Below are 24,681 nucleotides of genomic sequence, written 5' to 3'. Positions count from 1 at the left end.
CTTATAATTAAGCTATTTTCTGTGTCCTAAGAGGGAAAAGCACATTTTAACAAATTAGTCGAGTGCCAATCTGCAAAAGCTCATTGGCTTGTATGTAATAACCCCATAAACCCTTTTCTAAGTACGTTATGTTAAACTTTTCTACGTTGATTATTTTATTCTGTTGTAGACTTAATGAGTAACGAGAACTTAATTAATTCTACATGTTAAACTAAAAATATAGGAATTAACAGAAGAAATGTAAACTTTATACGCCATGTATGCATGAACAATTGTATAACAACGTGTTTTTTCGTCAAGCGTCACCTATCATCCAGTGCTTGTTGGATTTTTCTAACATCAAAGTTTTACTAAGTTGGTCGCGAATTTTATTAGGCTACATTTCTTCGATGGTTGTTCTTGGTGCCTTTTTTACATTAGAAACCAATGTTTGTATTACAAAGTAATGTTTTATGTTTAGGTTACCCAAACAAATTCAGTAGTGATTTTTGGCAATGTTTATTTAAGAAGCGGAAAAGAGCGATAACAATAAAAAGAAGCGGGAGTAATAACTAAAACAATAAAAATTATGTAAAATGGAACTGTGAAAAATATGTAACTTATGTACAAATAAATAAAACAACACGCTTGCAGTTTCGTAAGAAATAGCACAGACGCACCAATAATGGGGGTTAGGCACAATACCTCCGGTTCGTTGGAACTACGGGACAGCTCAATTGCAATTTAATGCACAAAATATACAAAGGGGCGCGATTTACATTCAAACAAGTACTTCATAGAACAAGTGCATTTTTATATTAAAACCTTAACAATGAAAATGTCAACGACAAAAATATTATAAGATCGAACCAGTTAACTTATGAAAGACTGTTGTTTTTTAACAGCCCAAAGTGGCAGTAAAATTGATGTGTGTTTTTCGGGCTGACATTAAATTATCCTGGTTTAGAGCTGTATTGCAACATATCGAAGATGGTTCTATCTTAACTATAGGTCTGAACTTAAGTAACACCGCGCAGGTCACGCGTGCGAATAAACGACCCAGAGTAGCCTTAATTAGCTGCTGTTCAAAATGAACATGCGATCCTCTTGTACCTCGAAAGACCCAAGTGTCAAACGTCGCGTCGCACAAGGACACCACGAAATCCGATATCGCAAAGCATTGTGTCGTCACGTCGTTACCCGGGCGACGCTCTTACGACAATCGAGGGGTGCGTGACGTCACCGTCGCGCCACAGGTGTGACGTAGGCTATTTCGGTCGCTCGCTGTGTGTGGCGCGCAAATGAAAGGCGCTGGATTATTAATAGAGCGCTCTGCTTGTTGGACGCAGCGAGGTACCTTTGTGACGACGCTGTTTCGTCATCAAAAGCGATTGAGTGCATAAAGGCGGGAACGAAACACGAGACCAGGGAAGGAAATAATTTTCGTCGGAGGAAAAGCAATAACCGTCTTGGGCTGGATCGCACTTTGCCCGGGCACAGCTAACCTAAAGAACTGGTCGTTCACGAAATTGAAAAGTATGCGCGAGTCTCGGGTTTCATAACAGAAACACAAGTAGTACAATCGTTCTAGGGGCTCGTCAGCGCATCGAAGAAAGGCGCCTGAAGACTTGCGTATTTTCGGTAAATGCGTGACTGAACCGAAACGTGCCAAATGATAATAAACAGTCAAATCCAAATTAAATCAAACATGATGCAATCCACAGCGAAATACATTATACGAAACGGCTCCACACTGTCCACAGGCCAGAATAAAACGCCACGTCATTGTACTACCTACAAAAGCGGACACAAGATTACAAATTTTACATCGTCATCGTTACCCAACCAGTCTATGCACTGTTGACAGTGCCAGGGCAGTTTGCACATCGTTTGCACGATCACGCAGAAATAACACAGACTTGCGAATGGTTTTGGGTTTAAATTGATAGCCCATGTCCTTGTTCAGATGTTGCGGTAAGTACTTTTGTCTATTGCAATTGAAACGCCACGTTCTATACACCGCTTACAAAGCGGGTTGCGTAAAAAAACAGCATCCGAACAGGTCGGATCCTACACAAATACATATAGAAAAAATAACTTACCCTATACAATACAGAACGAAAGCACAGGCGGCGTGCTACGATTGATTTAACGCGGGTTTTAAGGAAATTTGGCTGGTTGCTGACACAATTACAGCGGACGTCGCGCAGTTGCTAATGGGCGTGGTTGGGGCCATCAACACAGAACGCGTTGGAAGTAGGGACGTGAATGGTTTGAATGTAGTTGTAGAATGAGACGTGCTGAGAGTTGATATTGGGACCTTCATATCGCCCCTACCCTTTGCTTTGTTTCTAAAAGATCAAAGCAAGTTGAATGAATTTGAACAAAGCAAGTTGAATGAATTTATTTTTGAAATAACCATTTAATTTGTTAAACATGTGATTTTTGTTGGGGAAAGGGCCATGGTTATCGGTTAAATGCTTACAATTTTCCAGCAAAAAACTGTTAAATATTTATTTAAATGTAGAAAGCGAATTTTAAACTCCTTCTGGTGGTCAAAGTTTTCTGCTGGTATAAAATAAGAATATATCACAATATTAAGGTTTTAAGTGAAACATAACATTGTACTTAAAAAAAGTTACCTGATCAACAGGAAAAGTCTTGCTTATAAATTTGCAATCACATTTTTTCTTTTACTTAAAAAATAATGACTAATTGAAAGTGGAAACTACTGAAATATATACTAGTAAAAAGTCACCACCCAGTAAAAACGATTGGTAACTTGATAAAATGTTTCTAGTAAATAATTGTTATATTTTTTTATACAACGCTCTTACTTGTGAATCTTGACATGTTTAGCAAGGTGGTCTGATCTTGAGAACTTTTTCTTGCATACAGGACAAGCATAAGGTTTTATGCCTTCATGTGATCTCTTGTGACGAGCCAGCTCATCAGAGCGAGAAAACTTCCAGCCACAGGATGGCCACTTACACACAAAAGGTTTTTCACCTGTGTGCCTTCTGTAAATTCAAAACACTTCCTTGTTACACGACACATAACATAGAAAAATATATACAAATTACATTGCACTTGTTAATTTTAGGCCAAACGGGGGTACTAAAATAGATTTTAAACGGGGCTTATTTGTTTGACAACAAATATTTGGGGACATTCTAAAAATATTTGTGTGATTCTAATAATTTCATTTAGCAATATTTTAAACTTTCTGTAAACTGTTGATCATTAATCAGTTGTCTCAGGTATGTCAACCAAGATTTTGTGTACTCCGTGCAAACCAAGATGCGACAAAGCTAAAACGCTCTACTTTTTATGTAAGAATGTGACAGGCCAAATAATTAGCCTTAAGCAGAAAATTTATTTTCAACAATATAAACTAACTTGTTCTAAATCAAATTAAGAACATCAGCATGTTAAAAGGTTTTCAGTTTCTTTAGCACCCCCAGGGCTGTACTTATAGGTGGACTTCTATATATACCTTATTTTAGTTAATCTCCAATATAAGCAAATTTGGCCGAAGACAGGCAAATTTGGCCGAAGACAGACAAATTTATTATTCCGGAAATAGTTAAACTCCGGTTCTCTTAAACCAGTGGCATACTCTAAATCAGGGTCGTCTAAGCCAAGTCAATCATTACATATCTGTGGTCTGCAGAACATTACTAGTCAGGTGAGTCCCAAACCTTCTAGTTTCGCTGTCTTAAGATTCAAAAATTTGTTTGGTAAATTGTTAAAAAGAAACCAGTGTTTTAAACGACCCTGCAGTCCCTGGGAACCCAGTCAACTAAACCACATCTGCACACAAGCTTATAATAAGTGGCCTTAGAGCTTTTGTTTACATTTAAGAGTTGTTCATAAATGTTTAGGAGTTTTCCTACTTTGGTTTTATCTCTCTGGAAATGCTTAACAAGTGACCTAAGTTTGGCTGCACACCTCATGTTGGATAACACTTGCATACCCAATAAAAAAAGTAATTAGGTCACTTTTAATTCTAATATCAATGTTTAACAATAAAAAAGTTTCTGTTAAAGTAATAAAGAAATGAAGACTTAACAATTAATGTTAAAAATAGTAGGAAAAACAAGGATTTTTTTTAGTTGCAACTTGAATAAAAATAGTGGAAAATGTAAGCACTCGTGTTTAAAATAATTCTAAAGAAAACATAAGTGTTGTAATGAATTAAAGTACAGTCACTATTTTCAAATGACTTTACTTAAAGTCTTTTGATCAAAATGACTGGACTTGCACTCAAGTCTTTGTGTCAAATAACTTTGTTTAAAACTAAGACTTATATTAAGGATTATTTAATAAATTTTTGCACATAAATTAGTTTGATTGCTATAGGTTGAGGTTACGCTATTTTTTAGGTCAGATAAATTGGTTTAACAATTTTATTAGTTTAACATTACATTTTTATGTCAATACCTTGACAAAAAGTTGACTTGCTCTAAAAATAACTCGACTAGGCCTCGGTTTTAGTAATTGTCGACTTTTCCTGGAAATTGACTTTCTATTGTTTAAATGACTTAACTGGGAGTTCTATTCATAATGTTCACAACATTGGGTTTAATACGGCAACCCATTAGGCCAGTGTTTCTTGAACTATGGGTCAAACCAAAATTGTGTCGCTGTTTAATTTGGTATGGGCTGCAGTAGTTTACAGAGTTAGGCTTACTAAGTTTGGTTTTGAGCGAGATATTTTCAAAATTTTAGTGTAAAACAAATTCAAAGACATTGCTGATAAATAATTTAGATTTAAATTTATTTATGCTAATGTCTTCCGCTTTATGTTTTGTTCACTTACAATAAAGTTAAGTGAAAAGAATTTCTAGGCCAAAGCTGTGCTGTATTACTCAAGTTTAGTATTTGGGACACCACAAAAAAAGGTTGAGAAACACATTGTATTGGCCAGTTTAGGAAACAACACAAACACATAATTTAACTGAGAACTTATATAAGTGTTAAGGGCACGTTAAATATATTTCAGAGTCAAAAGCTACAAAGATGACTTTTTATTAAAATAGTCACAATTTTAAACTTTACCTTATGTGGGCCTTTAGGTGGGAGCTTTTTGTGTATTTTTTGTCACATCCCTCATACGTACAAGCATGTATACGTAAAGCATCATCAGCTGGTTTATTGCGCTTGGCTGGAGTGACGCTCGTTGAAGGAGAGGCAGCTGGACCTGGAGCTAGTCCAGCAATCATAATACAGCTTCCAGGCTGTGCAGTTATAACTGGCAGTGGGGCAATTTTTATCAAATTCTTTTGGGAATTATTGTCCATTTGCTGATTACTCACATTAATTGGCATAAAAGACATAGCTACGTTTTCTGGTTTTGCTTCAACTGATGATGTTGAAAGGCTGGTTCCCTGATTTTGTGAGACTATCACAGGCTTTTTATCATCAGGATTAACAACATTGTTCACAGTAGTTTGTACCTGCGCAATAGTCAATGGAATAATGCGATCTTGAATAACAATATATAAAGGCGTATTACACTTCATGGTGCCATTGTTCGCAGGTGGGTTTAGTGCAATTAGATGAGCAACTGTTTCACCATTATTTGTCCCAGTGGTTGGCTGCGGAGAAGCAGTCCAACTGGGACTGGTGTTTACAGTCGAGACTGGTTCAGTTGGAAAATTGGATGCTTCTACTTTCACAGGAGATTGCTTCAGTGAATTTTCAAGGTCTGAAGCACATTTTGAGCACAGGTGCAATGGAGATGTTGGGTCCATGCACTCATTGATTCCACACGCCTCACAAATCACAATTTCTTTCTTTGTGATTTCACCATGCTGCAAGCTACTATGGGCAGAAGATTGATTTGTGGCTCTCCTGAGGAGGTGATGCAATAACTGACTTGAATCTGATGGTTCTGTCATGGCAGTAGGGACAAACTTATTTGCTTGACTGTTGAAGCTTTCAAATGTTTCACTACTCAAGCCAGTGCCTACTTGTGCGGTTAAGTGTGAGAAGCCACTGCCTGAAGCAAGGGAGCCAGAAAAGGTGTTGTCATTAAGTAGCGACTTAAAAGATGTTGTGTGCTGTGGTGACAGGTTTTCCTGCATAGACATAGTAACATCATTTGCAGCAATGTAGAATGCACTCTTTTCATTTTGAACGTCATCTAATTGTGACAAAACCTGCTTGGTTTCTTCGCTGTCATGAAAATCATCAAAACTGACTGATGGCATACTGTTTCCTTGGTTCATCCGTTTTACTTGGTCCAGGGTTTTATCGAAGTCATTCAAGGCATTGGCTAAACTGCTGTTTCGTGGTATGGAAGAAAATGAGGCCTTCATAGCTCCCATGATGGATTGCTTTTCTACTTGATCGGGATGTGTATTTGCTGATCCTGATGTCGGCACAAATGGATGTGGCAACAGAAAACTAGCATTGTCTTGTAAGGCATTATCTAATTTTTCATTAGCTGACTGAAAAGACCAAGGAAAAAGGCTTCCGTTAGATTGAGTAACATTGGTAAACTTCCCAATTTCCTGATTTTTATTATTCTGATCAGATGTTGAAAGGGATGGTACAACTGAAGTGGGTGGGAGTGTAAAGGTACTTCTATAAGGAGCGCCAGAGAGAACATCCTCATATGTCTGGACATTTGTGTTCTGAAAAGATTGTGTAAGAAAAATTGATGGTGATAAGGGAGGTGGATAAGACGTCAACTGCAAATTTGAATCGAACATGGAGTTTGGAATAGCTTGGTTTTCACTTGAAGCAGATGACACCACAGCCGACTGCAAAGACCTCGACTTAGGAAAGGGACTTTGAATGGCAATGTCTTGTCGAATTTTTGAATCTCTAGTTGTTTGTTCTAGATGTGCAGTCTGTGCTAGAGATATTGTTGAAATACGGTCGGAGGATAACAACATTTCAATAAATTCATCGTCAGCATCTCGTGATGATCCATCCAGGCACTCTGAAACAGCACGTCTATGATTTCCAAATGGTTTATCCATATATTTGGCTGTGCTTTATGAATTACTCAACAACTAGAATTTGATTTAGAAAAACCATCTGCATAAATAATCAAATAGGTCTGTTAGTTAACATACTTTTGTTGTGTTATACAAAAATACAACTTATAATAGGCAATCTATACAAGATTTTTTACAAGATATATTTATGTTATACTTTTTTTTACAAAAATAACATTTCCTAACTAAGTAAACAACTGTTGGTAATGTTTTGATGTGGTAATTTACTGTCTGGCACGTATAGCAATTTCAAAACTGTTTCACATGTCAGATTTTTTTCCTGTTCTTAGTATTACTTAACTTTGTTTTACTTCCTAAATTTTATTTTATTTAAACTAGATAAATGTTTATAAAAATTGCTCACGTTTAGAATAACTAAAATTAAAACAACCTTACATTAAATCCGTCACGTAAGAAAAGGATGATGCTGTTGAATTACAACATGTTATAAATAGTTGATAAGGTATGGTGTAACAAAATGAGTAGAAGTGTGGAAAGTTTGCAAATTTAAAACGCTTCGTGGCTTCACATGGGGCATTTTTTCACAACAATGGGGGTGTCTAATGGGCGTTACCAAATTGCCCAAAATGGATGGCAACTTCTTTGCTCCTAATAATAGTACTACAGTTCGTAAACCACTTAGCTGCGCTTTTTATGCTTTACCTAAACCCTTGACTCGAGTTTAAACTGTTCCAGTAAAATGATTCTTATCTTGAGCATTATTAACAGTCGTTTCCATTGTTAAACCGCGCTGCTTCACAAAATGACCTTCCTCCGACACGCCTCGTCAGTTACACGTTATATCATGTGACGTCAACCTCGACCAATCAAACAAACATAAATTTGGGCTGGTCTTGGAAGATTGTTTATCAACATTCACGCCCAAACTGCTATTACACGTGCGTTAAAACGATCAGGAGAGCGCAGTTTGACACTTTTTCATAACACAGACAAGTAAATTTTAATCAATATTGCCTAAATAAAGACCAAGGTAAAAGAAAGACGTCACATATCAACTTTCGATAAAACAGAGTTTAAAACGCGAGGTTTATTGTTATATTTTTAATTTCTCGTTACTAAGGTACCGATAATTTAACTTTTAAAACAGCTTTTATTCGTACAAAGTTTGTTCGTGCTGTGTTACTTAAACATCAAATTGTTGTTTTTAAGTAAATTAAACATACACAAATTAGCAATATACCTTGTCTTTAAACTGCCAACAAATTATCGTACTTTGTTGTTACGATGATCAGTTTCTCACTACATAGATTAGGCAGTCTTTCCTAAGCTCGTTTGCTGATCTGCAAATAGACAAGAATATTCATAATCGGACGATTTACTAATTGCAATGACGCATCGATAAACAATGGCGCATTGCGCCTAATATCGTGCCTCGTCTATGAGCGCAAATATTTACAAGGACTAAAATATATATTCCCATTAAATTCGTTCTGAAACACCGTCGTCGAACCACACTTGCAAATACGCAGGGCGTTTTATTGACTACTGACAGCGATGGTTACTGCCAACAAATGTTCAACACAGTGCAACAGAAGCAAATTGTTTCGTTAAGAATTTGCAAGCACAACAAAAATACATTAAACAGAATTTGTTTCAATTCAAACGACGCTGTATTTTTGTGGTTAACCATATCGTATTTTAACACATCTTTTAGATTAAAACAACCACGTAGTTTTTTGGTATGGCGAAACATGTCGACTTTCACACAAATAACTATGTAATTTCATGTGTAAAGTTAAAATATTATTTGGTAAGCTTCAAGAAAAACAATGATTTCTGTTAAAACACTTTAATTTTTTCCCTTTATTGTAATAGCCAAGAAAATGGAATTGAAAGACATTGACTCCGAGCTCCCAAACGATATCACAAGATACGTTACATCACTTTTCGACAATTTCACAACGGCAAGTAACTCATAATTATACGAATAGACATGCACATAGCTCGGAGTTAAGATGAATAAGAAAACGGTGTTTGTGAAAGAAATATCACTTTTTGTTCGTCGAAAGCGGTGATTATAATTGTGGACTGATATTAAAACTAAACAACAATGTTCTTACGACAAATATCACATCAAAGCTAAACAGCATACTTAAAATTTAGCTTCGATATATAGGGTATGACATTTGCCTTAAAAGTTATGCGCCATTTCACAATCAAAGGTGTTACATTACAGACAGTAATTACATAATTAGAACAATTTAGCCACAAGTAAAACGAACAATTTCAAATAAAAATTATTGTTGTTTAGCAACTTTTTCAATTTTTGCGGGCTGAGAAAACTCAAGTGTAGCTGTACACACTACTGAGCGCACGTGGTTGTATGTTTCTAGTTATACACGTACGGGCAATTAGTGGCGCGGAATCGAGAAGAAACTTGTTCTGCTTGTTTTTTTCGGCGCCCTTTTAACCCGGGTTTCGCCCAAAGCAACAAACGTGAACGGCAGTAAACGTCGTTAAACAGATCAGCTTCGACACTGTAGAATACGACAAGCGGATAGGCGTATATTCCTTGTATATCACCTTATAAGGTAAAATCTTGACTGAAAACAAAAGGGCAGCGATTAAATCAAGAAGCGAAACACACTTATTCCTATATCAACGTCATGCTATATTTCAGATGCGGCAACGTTAGCTTGAAAAACACGCTTTCTTCTTCGTGGCAGAGACGAAGAACGCCTTCTGTTACAGCGACGAGGGCTCCGCGTGTTGATTTTTAAGATAAAATTCGAGTAGTAGAAGTAGTAGAAGCAGTAGAAGTGGTAGTAGTCGATAAGGCGCACAGCCTCACCACAGGTGCGTGTCCCTGATCTCGCCGATCACTTGACTGGCAGCCTGCAGGGCCTGAAACGTAAGGAGAAAATAAGCCAAAGACTTTTGCGTCAACGCGGTTGAACTTGTTCTGTAGTAAGTGGTACTGGATTAAACGCCTTTTTGATTTAGCAAATCTGCGACATGTTTATTATGACTGTACAAAAAAAGAAACGCAGCATGGTTCTCAAAATTTCGGGGTGTAAAAATTGTAGAAAAACACCCGTTAGATTTAATGAATTGAGAGAAGTGGTATGCTGAACGACAATTACGGCACTCCATTCAAAACACAAGGAGGTATTTTAAAAACAGGTTTCCTGATTCAAAATTATTGGAAATGAGAAACTACATATATGCTATTTGTCAGCAGTATGTACCTGTTTAATTATTTATGGTCCTCAAGTGCACACCTTAATTTCAAGATACTCTACGCAAACACTTAATTTCAAGCCTACAATTATGGGTTCCTTGTAATGGACCAAACCAACAGAAAAAGTCTATGGTAAAAATGGTGACCGACAGCATAAGCAAACTTCAAAGCAAACCAATATACAGCAAACATTTTATCGCAGAAACAACTTCAATGAATGTTTATTAGACGCAAGCGCATTTCAAAGTGCATATCCCAGTTTTCTACCCCATCACCCCAACAGAAGCGAGAAGGCTCGCGAGTCGCGACGTGCTTTAAAAGGATTTGCATACAGTCATGGACCTTTTAATTAATATTAGCGTAAAAAGAATTCACATGGCATTTCGTTACGAATTTGTAGGGTTAAAAAGTTACAAATATAGACCAACAATTAACGTGAAGGACCCTTTGAGATTGCTTTTGGCAACATCTACCCAAGTAGATAGTAACCGGCAAATTTCTCCAGTACGACGTTTTACCCACCTTGAGCATTTTCGCGGCTTCGGCCCGCTTCTGCGAGACCGAGTCGGACTCGGTGAGTAGTCGGTCGATCTGGTCGTGCTTGTAGAGCTGGCCGACCAACTCGCTCTGCAGGTGTTCCTTCACGTGGTTGACGAGGAAGTGCATCACCGTTTTCGGCACGCTGGTGAGACAGAGAATACAGGTTATAAAAGATGATTTATCAGACAGGTGACAGGGTCCAGAAAAGCTCAAGAGCTTCGGAGCCAAAAATAGGGTCGGTGAGCTTGTTTTAATTTTGTGGCACGCCGTTACCGCTATAAATTACCTTGCTATGGAAACAATGAAACACGAACACTTGCTCTTGCTAAACAACCGACCACATTTTTTGATTACATAAACTGAGAGTGGATATTTTTCTTATTTATTTGGTTATGGGTTTTAACAAGCAACAACTTAGACGTAAACCCCCCTTGATTCAAACATTTGTATTGTCAGAGCTTTAATTGAATTTACTTCTTCAAGACCTCGTCGCATTAAATTAGTCAGTTAAAAGCTTTCACTCAGAGGCATTGCTACCACGTTGGCTCTGATTATTTAGATTAAGTGAAGTCTGTACCGTAATGATCATTCTAAGTGGGTAATTAACATATCACGAATACTTCATAAGCAAGACTCGCGTTTTCATACTACCTTGATTTGTTCATGTAATTAACGCCTAAGCACGTGTTTAACATAAGGTCATAGAACGGAGAGAATAAATCGCTTAAAATTACAGCTTAGTGATGCGAAGACATGTGTAAATGTATACAATCAGCCTATCGGACAGACGAGCTGAGAGTAAAGAAAACTAAAGGTTTTAGATAAAAGTTGTAAAACGGCCACAAACTAGGTAACAAGGTTAAACGTTTTTACACAGCATTTTTTCGTTTTTTTGTTGGTATATATCTGGCCCGTTATGATAACGAACCACCGTCTCAAAAAAAAAAAAATCCAGGCGGAAAAGTGCTGCCGTTAATTTGTGACAGAATTTGTCTACCGACCTGTCCTGTATGTTTTTGCGCACGATGAGGAAGTAGGAGTTGATGAGGCGGCGAATAAAGTCGACGTCACGCTTCTCACGGGAAGTCAAGTTGCGGGAAAGAGGCATCGCCTAAAATGAACAGCACAGCATTTGCGTTTACTGGAAACCTTAAAAACAAACGAAAAACACAAATTCGCCGGACGGTATAAAACTGGTGTCGCTTTTTTTCTGAACGTTCATACCATAGTTTCTTAACCAACACCATCAATCATAAGCAATTGACAAATGTTTGTTTATTTTTCAAATACCTTTGCACAAATCCGTCAAGCTTTTATAATATCGTTGCTTGCATTTGAAGTGCAATATTGCTTAGCGTCTTATTTCCTTGAAACCACGTTAATATCGGGTCAAGTTTCCAGTTTAGATAAAAAAAAATTTGGCGCTAACGAATCCAACTTCAATAGCAAAAGTTAACTTACAATCATACGGATGAGGTGTCTAATTTATCGGATGATGCGATAACCTTTGTCAAGTGGTAGTATCGGTACACGTCGAATATCAGGGACAGGGTGTTATTCGTACCGATCCGATACTAAATGGGGATTTAACCATGGTTTGCTGTTTAAATCACGCTTTACGTAAAAAGGTTAAGTTTTTAGAAAATAGTGAATTTTAATAGAAGGTACCAAAGATTTTTTGCAGATCAGTTGTTACATTACATCACACGTTTGCGTAACAAAACAACAAGTGATATCTGTTGTTTAATATTAGCATTCGTAAAGTAGCTTTTATTCGAAAATATTTGCTTACTAAACGGAAATTTCTTGAAAATATCAAAATATAAATACATATTACTGAAGTGAGAAAAAGTTTATAGAGTTATTGTAAACAATCTAAAGTAGTTTCCCAGCTCCAAAATTTATTTCTAACGTAGTTTCCATAATCACTGGGATGAATCACCCAAGCATAAAAATATATATAAAGGTTAGCTAGTGTGTAAAAGCTATTCTCCCACAGGTTGCGATGTGTTTATACCAATAATCGCAGGTTTTTAACGACCGCGTTAGTTTAAAGCAGTGGCCGGCAAACTTTTTATTGTCGCGGGCCAAAGTACTCGTTTGAGTACTATTGAAGGCCCACTATGCAAAGCAACTACGTAAAGAGTGGCGGATTCGGGATATTTGATTTTTACACGGCGTCTTGATGCCCAAAACACTGCCACGCCATAATGTAAAACACTACTATAAAACGAAGATTATATGCGACAAATTTTGCGCTAACATATAGTTAAAGTTGGCAAAAATTATAGTTCGACAGGCTCTCAAGATTATACGCGCTAAGCGCGAAAAATTTTGCGTTAAAATATAGTTAAAGTGGGCAAAAACTATTGTTCGACAGGCTCTCAGGACGTGGGTCTGAACCACGCTGAGACATATAAAGATTCTAGGCCACACGAACTTTTAAAATAAAGTGCAATAAATGTACGGCTATCACGCGGCCAACAACTACATGATAACGCTAGAGGCCCACTAAAAATGGCTCTACGGCCCACAGTTTGCCAACCACTGGTTTAAAGCGAGATTAAGCGTTGTCACATATAGGAGGTCAAAACAAAAACTTACGCTGTCGAGAAGGTTAAGGTCGTGTTGAACGTGACGCGACGGGCTCCCATACGGCGATGCGCCCTCCTGTGGCGTTCCCCCGGGCACTCGTTGGGCGAGTTGTTGCTGCGAAGAGTTGTTGCGGTTGCTGGACTCCGGCTCGCCCGAACCCCACTTCATCCCTGGGTAAGGATGATTAGTAGTCAGTATGGCATTTGTTTCAGGACGTGTGAACTGGTGATCCTGCCTGTGTTCTAATAACACTAGCCTAGCAATATGCGAGAGTTCTCCACGTGGTGTCCGAGAAGCTCCGGATTTTATTACAAGATTGGGAAGATTTATGCAAGTGCCGTAGTGCAGAAGTCGCCATTTATTATTTCTACGGAACAGTTAAAACGAAGTAAATTTGGGCGAAATAAATGATTGTGAAACCAAGTGGTATGTAGCGACAGTAAAAAGCCAATAGGTGGTACGTGGTCAACGCAATGCTTGAGTAAGGGTTTAACTTATACACCGGTTTTTAAGGTTTGTAAACAGTCTGTGCGACTTTGCCTGAAAAGTTGTTTTTATTTCATCGGAATTTACGCCTAAAGCAACATTTATAATCAAGTTTACACCGCATCAGAAAATATCGAATATTCTCTTTGTTTTACCCTTCTAGTTCATGTCAACTTAGGATAGCATCCTGTGTTCGGTTGGGAATTTTTTCTTTTGTTCAATGTAATTAAATTTTACGCACTGTTATTTAGGGAACTTACTACATCAGGCCGAAAATAGCGCTCGTATAAGCTTTGCATATTCTAATAATATGTAATTTACCGAAAAATCCTCCTCCATTCGTAAGTGCAGTTGGAAGGGCGGCATCTAGTGATGGAACGCTGGAAGACAATCTTTTTCCCGGGTCGCCGCCCTGGTGATTATAACAACATTGTTGAGTCACAAGTAGTGGATCTATAGGCATTGTAAGGTCAATTTTTCTGACACAACAACATCAGGCCACTTAATGAGGCCGCCACAAAGTAACATTTAACTGTACAAGGGTTATAAAGCTTCGAATAGCGCATTAAAATAGCTATGCCCGGAGTAAAACTAAAGGCGTGTCCGATTTATATTCTAACGGCGAAAAAGACAAGAAAACTTTTCATTGTTTTATCAACATTGGAGTATGTTGACCTCTTAACCAGTGCTCCGCAACCTTTTTCACTTGCGCACAACAAACAGATTTAAAAACTTCGGCGGCACACCAAAAAAAAAACAAAAAAAAACACCAAAACGGCAAAAGACACAAGGAATATTCAAGGCATTTAAGAACGTCAAAAGCTTAAAAAAATGGACGTTTTGCTATACCTAAACATTCAAACTTTATTTTTTTTACAAAAAAAAAAAAAAGTTTTTTGCCACTTAAAAGTAAAGGTACTGGACTCGGTAAAACCCGACGATATCCGAGTAACAGCAATAAAAGCTTTAAAAACAACAGAAAAACTGTTCACTGGTATATACTTTACGCCCAAATGGTCTTTTGGGACACAACAACTGAAGAAGCATTAATATGGATAAAAATTCCGAAAACACACTCTTGCATTGGCAATAATATATAAATAATTAGGCCTTATAGAGGCAAATAGATATGATATTTTATATGTTCCTAGATTTAAGGTTTAAAAACATTAATTGCAGATTAAACGCGCTAGATTGTTTGGACACTGTGTTTACACCAACATTAGTTCAAACAAGAAGTTTCGGCAAAGGTAAAATGAGGTTTAAAATTATTTCGGTACATAATAAAGTTCGTAATGATTATTCGAAATATTTCCGTTTATAATGTTTGCTTAGTGTTCCGGTATTAATTTTCCGACTGAACTGTAACTTTAAAAAGCGCAAGCAAGGAAAAATATTTGGAACACGGCGGCACACCTGGGTATGGTCTCCGGGCACAGGCACGCCGGTTGCGGAGGACTGGATTATAAGACTATAATAAGTATGTTTGATTGGTTGGTTACGGTCCCTGCTGTCTATTTTAAGCACATCGATCAATATTTATACAAAGTTGCCATTCGCATTTGCACCATTAGGAGTAACATTTTACGCGAGTATATCCGAGGTTTTAGGAAAGTTCCTGGCATCTTTCTCGTCATGCATAAAAAAAATTGTCTGTTTTTTCATCGTGTTTACTAGCCTATTGACGTTAAAAAATTTATTTTGAAATGAATTTAGCGGTATTAACAACTAACCGATATAAACGGCAGAAATTACTTTACATTTTCATTCAGGATGGCGAATGATAAATTTTGGGCTTTGTGTGACATTATATTTTTCTTTAAACAAACATACTTTTACTCTTTGTCTTGTCGGATCGTCGGAAACTTGAGCTTTTGTGCGTTTCGTGACCTCCTGCTGAAAATAAAAAGTAACAGTTATTTTATGGCGCCTTTCGCAGTCAGCATAGTATTGTAAAGTTGGTGGGAGAAAATATGTACTAATTAATTTAGTTTTGGTATTGGGGTTTTGGTGTTATCTTACGTGGCTGATCTGTTGGTTCGTCATTAAAATTTCGGACACCACGTTGGCTTCGGTGAAGTCGGGATGCTTTGTGTTGATGTACGCCAGCTCGATGGCAACCAAGTGGGAAACCTGAAAAAAAGATGTTGCGAGGTTTTGACTGGTGAATAATGTTAAAAGGGGAAAAATAAGTTCGCTAACCATTAAAGCGAAAAAACATATATCAAATCGGCAACGATTCTTTGGTAAAATCAAATAACAAATATCACACAAACTAGGTGGTTTCAGACAACCGCTACGCAATAAATTAAATTTTGTCAAAGTTGAAGTTGTATTTCTTCGTTAAAACCGGCTAAATGTGTACTCTTATGAAGCTGTGGAATCAGCATTAAGACCAGAAAAACATTTTGGTTTAACAAAATGCTTGAACTCGGTAACGAAGTTACAACTAAAGGAATCTTACCATTTCGTTGGTAATAGGCAATCGTCTTCGAACGAGCTGTGTTATTACTTCTACGATGCAATCTCGTAGGCGAGGAAAGCGCACGATGTTCTAAAAGCAAAGAAGGTCTTACGGCGTGTCGACTCGAGAAAGAGTTATTACTATTTAGTTTCGAGCACGTATGTTCGTAACGTCAATTATAAATACATAAGTAAATCTCAGCATAAATGGACCAACGACATGTCCAGAGTAAAATGCAATATTTGCAGTTATTATATGGAGGACGACGTTGAGTCCCGCAATAGGCCAAACCGAGTTATAAAAATAAATATAGAAAGTTTGGGCCACGTGTCCAATATGAAAAACCTGAGGCCCGGAATGTTGCACGATTCGTTGCAGTTCTTCGTGGACAAGTTCAACGCAACGCAACGACGGCTCTTCCAGTCGCTTGATTTGCCGTTTTACGAGAAGTTCGAACGATATTTCGGGGACAAACCACGATGGCCTGGAACCCTGGAAGCGAAAAAAATACCCTTAAGTTCGCAACAACTGTAAAAAGTTGTTTGAATGCGGATAATACTGTCATGGTATCTTCATAAACTGGTAAATCGTTATTTAGAGCAAATAATTGTTCTATATTTAGTTGACCCCGTGTCCAACTGCCCTCCTTCGATTTATTTCCAGTTTCGGCAGTTTTAAAAGTGAGCACCGCCACTGCACCACAAAATTTGACACTTTGATGAAGCCTGTGCTATATAAACAAGTTCTTACGTTTGCATTCCTTATGGCAGTTAGGATATCAAGGTCTGTCAGGCCTCCCAGTGGGTCAACACCCTCCAAAGTTCTTCCGAACGTCTCGTGGAAGATGTAACAGATTCTTGCGCCACCGCAACTGGACATAAAACAAAGGTCATAAAATAATATTAAGGAATTCCGTTCGAATGTCGCAATTCGAGTAACCAACACTTGTGGTTTCTAACACTTGTCTTTACCTTATTTTTTAATTGCTAGTAAGTAAGTAGATTTACTCACAGTTCTGCCGTTTCTATATTTTTCGACGTTCCTTCAATCGTGTTGCAGTATTCTGTTGCGAACGAGGTAATAATTTGAAGAAGAGTGGCGCTTTTATCGCCGACCTCGTCTCCATAGGAAGCGAGCAAGGTTTGAAATTGTGAAGACAGGACGTTTACTCTCGTTTTGAGGTCGGGCAAGCAATCTCTGATGTGGTGCATCAGCAATCTGTAAAAACAAATACCTCAGGTTAACAGATTGGCTTGTGCACCAACGCAACTAGATTGCAAATAAAACTGGATCCAAACGTCAAACAACTGGATTAAAAAACCTTCAATTTTTAAACATTTTCATTATTATTTAAAATAATAAACGATAATAATCATTTTGCATACCAAGCGCAAATGTAAATATGACAAAGGCAAGACTGGATTTAATATTCATTTTTTACAGTAATTTGTTTGTACAAATTTAATTACTGCAAATGGTAAACATGATTTTCAAAACGGTGTATACATGCAAGTATAAAAACCTTGCATGCAACAGTAGCACCTTATAATACTGTATAACGAAAATTTAGTAAACTCGTCGGTACTTCCTACAGACTCACTTTACAGTTTATAACGGTGCCGGGCTAAAAAATGCACAGCAAGCTAATAAAACCTTGTCAAATGAGCAAGGACAATTATAAACATTTGGTTTGCCTTAATTTAGTGCAGGAAAATTTTACACATTATGTCCAATCTGGCAATTTTAGTGTATTGTCGGAGATTAAATGCCTATGGTATTTATGTTATCTCTAGGGAAATCTATAATACCTTGCATAACGATTTTAAAGGTTATTTCGATTTTTCCGATTTCTTTATTCCCTTAACATTTACTCAAAACGACTTACAATTAATTGACTTGCTGACAAAGATAAGTTCGTTTATCTAAAAAAAAGCTTTCATCCTCGTTTTCAAATATATGCATATATTATGCCATATCCCAATGCTAGTTAAGCCGCTAGGCTTGACACATATATAAAATTAGTAACCCTTTACCACCACAAGCTCTACGGAAAGATAAACAATTGTTGCGCAAATTAAATAAATTTCATACATCTGTGAAGTATAAGCAAAACACAGACGAAGTTAATGTAATCAAAAATTTTGCAAGCTTTGTGGCGGACGCTTTATAGATTTCCAAAGAAGGCATGGCGCATAACAACAACGTACTTTTTATTCGTGCGTTAAGTTTGTAATCTTCTCATTTCATAGAAAGCGCTAGTTGCACAAATTAAAAGGTGTAGTCAGTTAAAAAGACGACAAATATAGTGAGAAATGAGCAATTAATCGTTTCCTCAACGTTTTTATAACTCTATATTCTAAATAGTCGATTGAGTGGACAGGGGGTTGTAATATCATCAATATGGGCGACTATTTTTTACACACACAAAAAAAAAAATTTTGAACTATTTTTTTTGACAAAATTTTGAGCTATTACGTCGATTTAATCACATTGTTGCATGAAGTACTGTATTTATTGTCTTGGCGTCGCCAGTGACTTGTGCTTGGTGTTTTGCTGATGACAACCGGTGGAACACAAATCACTTATTTTTTCGGGTTTATGCAAAACTTTCATAAATGCTGATCGTTGATATTTTTGTCACATCAAAAAGACAAACAACTATAAAAATGCCAAAAATAAACAAGACGTTGTCATTTTAATAAATTGTTGAGCAAACAGTTTGGTTGATATACAAGATAAAAATAATTGTAAAACATTAAAAAAAATACCAAATATATTATCAAAATAGGAAAAGGAATGATGGCAAATTATCACCGAAAAAAGACAAAGCAAATAATGTTCAATACAGTTGTCCAAATCAGATACACAACTATCTGAAGCAAAAACAAAGTTCAATGAGTTTTTGGGGCATAATTTAAAACTAAATTTAATAAAATAATAAACATAAAAAACAACAATTTAAAAACACTCCTTATAGTTTTTGTTAATTTTGAAAACAATTTTTGTGCCGTTCTTAAAATGAGTTTGGCTTGAAATAATTTTGACAAATTTTGACCTAATAGGTAAGTTTAAAATTTTGACCTTTTTGCCAAGTCAAGTCAAAAAATAAACGCCCTAATCATCAGCAATCTGCTACTTTCATGGTGTGTTTAACTTATTAGCATAGGTATCACCATAAACTTGAGGCGTGTTTAGCAGAAAGACATACTGAAATTACTTGTGCATAATTGCAACTTGTATATTTGCCCAACATACCAGGGTAACAGCCTAACAGGTGGCGATAACAAGTGAAGCCGGGTTGCATACAGGATGTGACAATGCGCAGTTGCTACCAGTTATAACAAATTACCAGTTAACATATAAACAAAAACAAGGCTAGTTTCTAATATTGTGTGCAATTTGCTTTGCAAGCTGACTGGTTTTATGACAACGCAAGACATTTAGGCTAAGACATCTTTGCGGTGCAATAAACACAGATTACCTGTTTAGGGTCTTTGCAAGAAAGGTTGTACCACTTCTGCTTGCAATTGCGCTATACTTTTTCTGTATGAATTCCTGTTCATCTTTGATAGCCTTGGAGATAGTTTTGCTTTTGTTGATGTCCATTTGACTACGATTAATTACGCCTGGAAATGTTTGACAATAAAATTTTGTTCAATTTACAAAGTTAAACATAAGAAGTATTGAAATAAGGCACTTAAAGATAAATAGTACCTTAATCTGTCATTGCCAACAAGGCCACATCTGGTTAATCATTGACATCATTGTAACTGAACGTGACATTTTGAAATGAAAATACAGGCTGATAAAATAAAAGTTAAACCATGGATTTCATTTAACTGTCCCGACTGACAAAAACATTTAAACGTTGTAGCAATGTTTTGACTGCAGTTTTGCAAACAAAAACCCTTAACCTTTTTACATCAGGGGGAAACCTATAGACCTCTAAAGCATGATGTCACACCTTGTGGGCGCAGCAAGCAGAATTTTGGGGTTAACAGATTTATTTTTAATTTCTTGCAAGTTTTTATCAAATAGGCCTGATAGTTGCATGATATTAAAGAAGTCTGTATTTTTCAGTTTTTTTTTTCATTTGCCCCTGGTACACCTGGCAACCATCTCGGCCACCAGTACGCCATAGTGCAATGGTTTAGAAGTCTACTTTAGATGTTATTTGTTATAACATAAAATGAGAACCTATGATTCCAAGTTTTACTGGGATAACTCTTCCACAAAGAACATCCAATGCATCTGTGCCGGCATCCATAAGATCAAGTTTAGTAACAACAGCCAGTGTCCTCCTTCCATCGGGGTCAGCCAGGCGTGCCATCTGTTATTTTAAAAATGGTCAAAAGTGCTACATGATAAAGTATTGACAAACTCATGATTTTCTTTTTTTTTAAATAAACAAACATACCATTGCCCCAGTTTCGAAATCAAGGCTTATGTGCTCAATATTGTTTGATATTAGTTAACGGTATTAATCTTGTATACATTGACCTTTAAAAAGCAATGGCACATAAATTGTTCTGATAGCTGATTTTCTCACAATAACATGTTTTTTCAACTTTAATTCTGAAAAATCCATATTTTGTTTTAATAGAGTGTTTCAGAATTCCAAATTTATGTTGGAACAGTTGGTGAAAGTAATACCATTAGTTATCTTAACTAAGATTTACATATATATATATATATATATATATATGTATATATATATGTATACATATACATATACATATACATAAACAGTAAATTACATTAACAAAATATATAAATACTGACTTTTAGCGATTCAGAGGTAGCAAAGTCAACATTAGCTGGGGTCAGAGCAAGGATGATTGAGTTGGGATTGGAGATGTAGTGTAAAATTAAATCTCGTACTTGATGCTCAATGTCTTCTGGCTGATCACCAACTGGAACCTTTTATACAAAATAAGAAAACAGATTAATAATGGAGCTAGATTAAATGTGAACTTTTATTTTTAGGAAACTAAATCAAAATTAGTTGTTTCCTAATATTTAGCAATACACAGAACAAAACTACCAACGGACAGTTTGCAACAAACCTTAATAATTCCTGGCAAATCAACCAACGTGAGATTGACAACGTTTGGACTAAATATTTTTAGTCGAATAGCATCTGTACAGATTCCCTTGTTTGAACCTCCCAGTCTGTCCGTTTCTCTTTCTATTTCCAGTTTAACCTCCTTGAAATCTCGGTAAATCTTGTCTTTTGTGTGGAGAAACTTGGCCCAGGAATCATTTTGATCATTAGTGTCTTCTGCATCTTCAAATGAGCTGTCAGACTCCTCTAAAGATTAAGATACTTTGAGTTATATATCGGTAGTTTAGTAACATGACACGTCCCGAGGTGTGAAAAATAACAACATTTTGACTATTTTGAAGCTTTACACGATTTTTAGTATTTTTAAGAATGAAATATTAAAATAAAACAAAATATAATGGTGAAAATAACGGCCCAAATAGACGTTAAAAGCGACATGCTTTATTTTCAACTGTTTCGGCAATTTCTAATGCCATCATTAGTGAGGATCACCATTAAACTTATGAACAGATCCGTATATAGTGTTCCAAAACAAAATATATTGGTAATGATTATTACTCTCTATTTTCTTGTTTAACGCTGATCGGCAATTTTTCAAATCACAATAGATGATCTTACTAAGGGACCACATTACAAGACAACAATAGTAAATCACACAAAATCTTTGCTTACCATCATTTACTCCATTAGCAGCATTTGCTACGTGGACAAGTTGCAATACCAATGGACGACGTGTGACAATTCCAGTTCCACGTGGTAGAAAGTCCCTCCCAACCAAGTTTTCTAGCACAGAACTTTTTCCACTACTCTGTTGTTTAACACATGTTTTGAAATTTTAGAAGGGCAACTAACATATTGAGTAACACTGAATTTGAGTAGGTTATTTGAAACAAATTGAATGATTTAAAAAATAGAATGATGTTCTGTTTTCCAGCTCTTTTAACAATAAATCCAAACATAAACTAAATATGTTAGATTAAAAAAATTAGGAAATTTAATACCTGTGCTCCAACCACTACAATTTGAGGTAGTTGAATTGTTTCAGATCCAACAATGTTAAAAATATCCTGCAACTTGTTGATGACTGGAATTAAGGCTTCCATAGTTCAAAAAATTTACGTAATTTTATGCATTCTATACATGAAAAAAAAAATATATATTATCCCCAGAGTTAACATATTATCTGCAGAGTAATAAGTAATACAAGGCTAGGGCTACCATATTTTCAGCACCCAAAAAGAGGACGTTTTTTTGCCGGCAAGTAAAACGAAAGTAGAATTGTTACATTTGAGTTTGATGATGTTTTACATTTCCTTGGTAGTTAGACACAAAAATCACAAATCAAATTTATTTTTCAGGTTCAGCCCACGAATACTTGATGGTTCCCTTAACTTTTGCCAATAAGGAACGATACTTTTTAACAAGATCATGAAAATATTTACACGAAATATCATTGAAATTATATACACTCGTCAAGATGCTAATCCAACTAATAAGCGGTCTCTTTCTTTGCACCATTGTGGCTGCATAAAAAAAAATGCGTTTAACATTTGCATTATGGGCCATAATGCTAAGTAAAATTACGCGATCTTTAACAGTTCACTAAACATTTCTTCGGTTCTGGAATGCTAAACATACAGTGACACTGATAGTAGGCTAGGCCTTCAAAACTGACACCTTTGCTTTATTAATGGGCCTTTTTACATGTGCGGTTCTGTTGCAACTTTTCTGGCGTAATGTTTGTAACAATGTTTTCAATTACAATCAAGAAGGTAGGGCTAGTAGGGCAATTTGTTGGAAAACCTTTTTAAACCAGCAATTAAGTATGTTTCATGGCTACAGTATTTTTTTGGAAATAAATACGTCTCAAGTTTTGTTGAAAGTATAAGCAACTAACTCGAAATGCGAAAAAAGAGGACATTTAGGCATTTTTGAGCGTCCTCGGAGGACCATTAACTTTTCTTGAGATAAGAGGACAAATCCTCCTAAAAAAGGACATATGGTAGGCCAATACAAGGTAAACTGTGAAAACTGTAATGTTAAAGTTTTTGTTTGGGACAAACTTTGTTTAAACCAAGTTAGGCAGGTTTCAAATTGGAAAAATAGGATATTGCACAGGGAAGGTGTTTTGATGTCGTTGCTATTTTTATTTAGGAAATCATTTTATTAATCATCATGAATATGACAATGAGATTGAGATATTGGGAAAAGAAAGTTTTTTAAATGAATTATGATTTATGCATAACAGGGGTTTAGGAAACTCAAAAATACGCAAAAAATAAATCATTATTTGATGACCTGTATCTTGTCGTTTTCCATTTGCTAACAGAATAAGTTTTTAAGAAGACAAAACATGAAAGTATTAGCTTTTAATCGTAGGTGACTACCGTGAGTGCCACCTTATAATGCAGACTTCATAAAGACCACTGACAACTTAACCTAAATTAAAACCATATATTTTATGCAAGCAACACGCCCCTGGGTTAAAGGACTAAGGGTAACAATTGCCACTAAAATTAATATTGATAAGGTTCTTCTTGCAACATCACGTGATTTGTTATGCACCACCGCGTACAAAACAGCATACAGTTAAAAATTTAGACAAAACGAAATAAGATGGATGTTTTTTATTGTTCAAAGGGTTAATGCAGGGGTTCTTGAACTTTTTTACCACGAACCCCTAAAAAAATTTTGCTTCGCATGGACCAGTGTAGGCAAGCCTTTTTAGAGATGTCGTCATAAATTTACGTCATAATAAAAATAGACTTCAGAAATTTGCTGTTTCCTGTCCTATATATATGTAAAATGAAATGAAGTCTAAATATATTCAGTGTTTTTTTTTGATTGCCTAAATATAATTTAAGAACCACTGGGTTAATGATTTAACAATTTTAACAACTAATGTTTAAGTTATAAGTAAAAAATCAAATAAATGATTAATTTTAAAATTTTATTAAATATAACCATCATATTAAAACCTAGGTAACTTTGAATGCTTGTTCGTCTCACCGTATTTTAAAATAGGGGTCACTAACATTTTTCAACCTGGTGACTTCTACATGGGTACTGAGTCATGCGAAGGGCCAGTTTTACATACACTAATTTGAAATAATAAATTTTCTTATGTTGTTTTAGTTAAACATTATTATTTAAGAATGTGATTGGCCTAGTTATCCATGTAGGGGTTCTCAAACTGGGGTCCATGGATCCCTTGGGGGTCCGTGAATTAGTTTTAGGGGTCGGTTAAGGCCTAATCGAAACATTAGTGTATATTTAAAAAGTAATCGTTTTTTCAAAGAAAGCAGCTTAAATAAAAACAAAACGGTTTTGCACTGACAGT

The 24,681-nt window shown here is 36.1% G+C and overlaps 2 protein-coding genes across 3 annotated transcripts; both read right to left on the bottom strand.

Annotated features, from left to right (window-relative positions):
* Window positions 1-983: 983 nt before the first annotated feature.
* Window positions 984-7,023, bottom strand: LOC146163963 (uncharacterized). The gene is made up of 3 exons (XM_083381543.1): window positions 5,041-7,023; window positions 2,817-2,999; window positions 984-2,330 (listed from the first exon to the last, which is right to left on the bottom strand). Exons 1-3 carry the CDS (start codon window positions 6,969-6,971, stop codon window positions 2,117-2,119), a joined length of 2,328 nt encoding a protein of 775 aa, XP_083237669.1. The 5' UTR covers window positions 6,972-7,023; the 3' UTR covers window positions 984-2,116.
* A 1,458-nt stretch (window positions 7,024-8,481) lies between these two features.
* On the bottom strand, window positions 8,482-22,477 carry LOC146163962 (dynamin-1-like protein). 2 transcript variants are annotated; one of them, XM_083382621.1, is made up of 17 exons: window positions 22,343-22,477; window positions 22,014-22,149; window positions 21,343-21,587; window positions 21,059-21,196; window positions 20,474-20,606; window positions 19,758-19,902; window positions 17,288-17,494; window positions 17,027-17,147; window positions 16,622-16,768; window positions 16,277-16,366; window positions 15,835-15,945; window positions 15,646-15,708; window positions 14,134-14,224; window positions 13,336-13,496; window positions 11,733-11,842; window positions 10,714-10,873; window positions 8,482-9,854 (listed from the first exon to the last, which is right to left on the bottom strand). In XM_083382621.1, exons 1-17 carry the CDS (start codon window positions 22,442-22,444, stop codon window positions 9,798-9,800), a joined length of 2,217 nt encoding a protein of 738 aa, XP_083238747.1. In that variant the 5' UTR covers window positions 22,445-22,477; the 3' UTR covers window positions 8,482-9,797. The 2 variants fall into 2 exon arrangements, with proteins under 2 accessions (XP_083238747.1, XP_083238749.1); XM_083382623.1 differs by having other exon boundaries at window positions 15,646-15,705.
* Window positions 22,478-24,681: the final 2,204 nt, after the last annotated feature.

This window comes from Ascidiella aspersa, chromosome 2 (assembly GCF_963924565.1).
Source record: "Ascidiella aspersa chromosome 2, kaAscAspe10.2, whole genome shotgun sequence".
Lineage (NCBI taxonomy): Eukaryota > Metazoa > Chordata > Ascidiacea > Phlebobranchia > Ascidiidae > Ascidiella > Ascidiella aspersa.
The sequence above is the reverse complement of the archived record's forward strand: the minus strand, read 5'-3'. Positions and strand labels throughout refer to the sequence as shown.

Coding starts and splice junctions, on each gene's coding strand:
- LOC146163963 (XM_083381543.1), bottom strand. CDS start 6,971: ATGGATAAACCATTTGGAAATCATAGACGTGCTGTTTCAGAGTGCCTG. Junction 3,000..5,040: donor CACCTAAAGGCCCACATAAG/GTAAAGTTTAAA, acceptor TTGAATTTACAG/AAGGCACACAGGTGAAAAAC. Junction 2,331..2,816: donor AAACATGTCAAGATTCACAA/GTAAGAGCGTTG, acceptor TTGATCTTTTAG/AAACAAAGCAAAGGGTAGGG.
- LOC146163962 (XM_083382621.1), bottom strand. CDS start 22,444: ATGGAAGCCTTAATTCCAGTCATCAACAAGTTGCAGGATATTTTTAAC. Junction 20,607..21,058: donor CTACCTCTGAATCGCTAAAA/GTCAGTATTTAT, acceptor TTAAAATAACAG/ATGGCACGCCTGGCTGACCC. Junction 17,148..17,287: donor AATATAGAAACGGCAGAACT/GTGAGTAAATCT, acceptor TTTTATGTCCAG/TTGCGGTGGCGCAAGAATCT.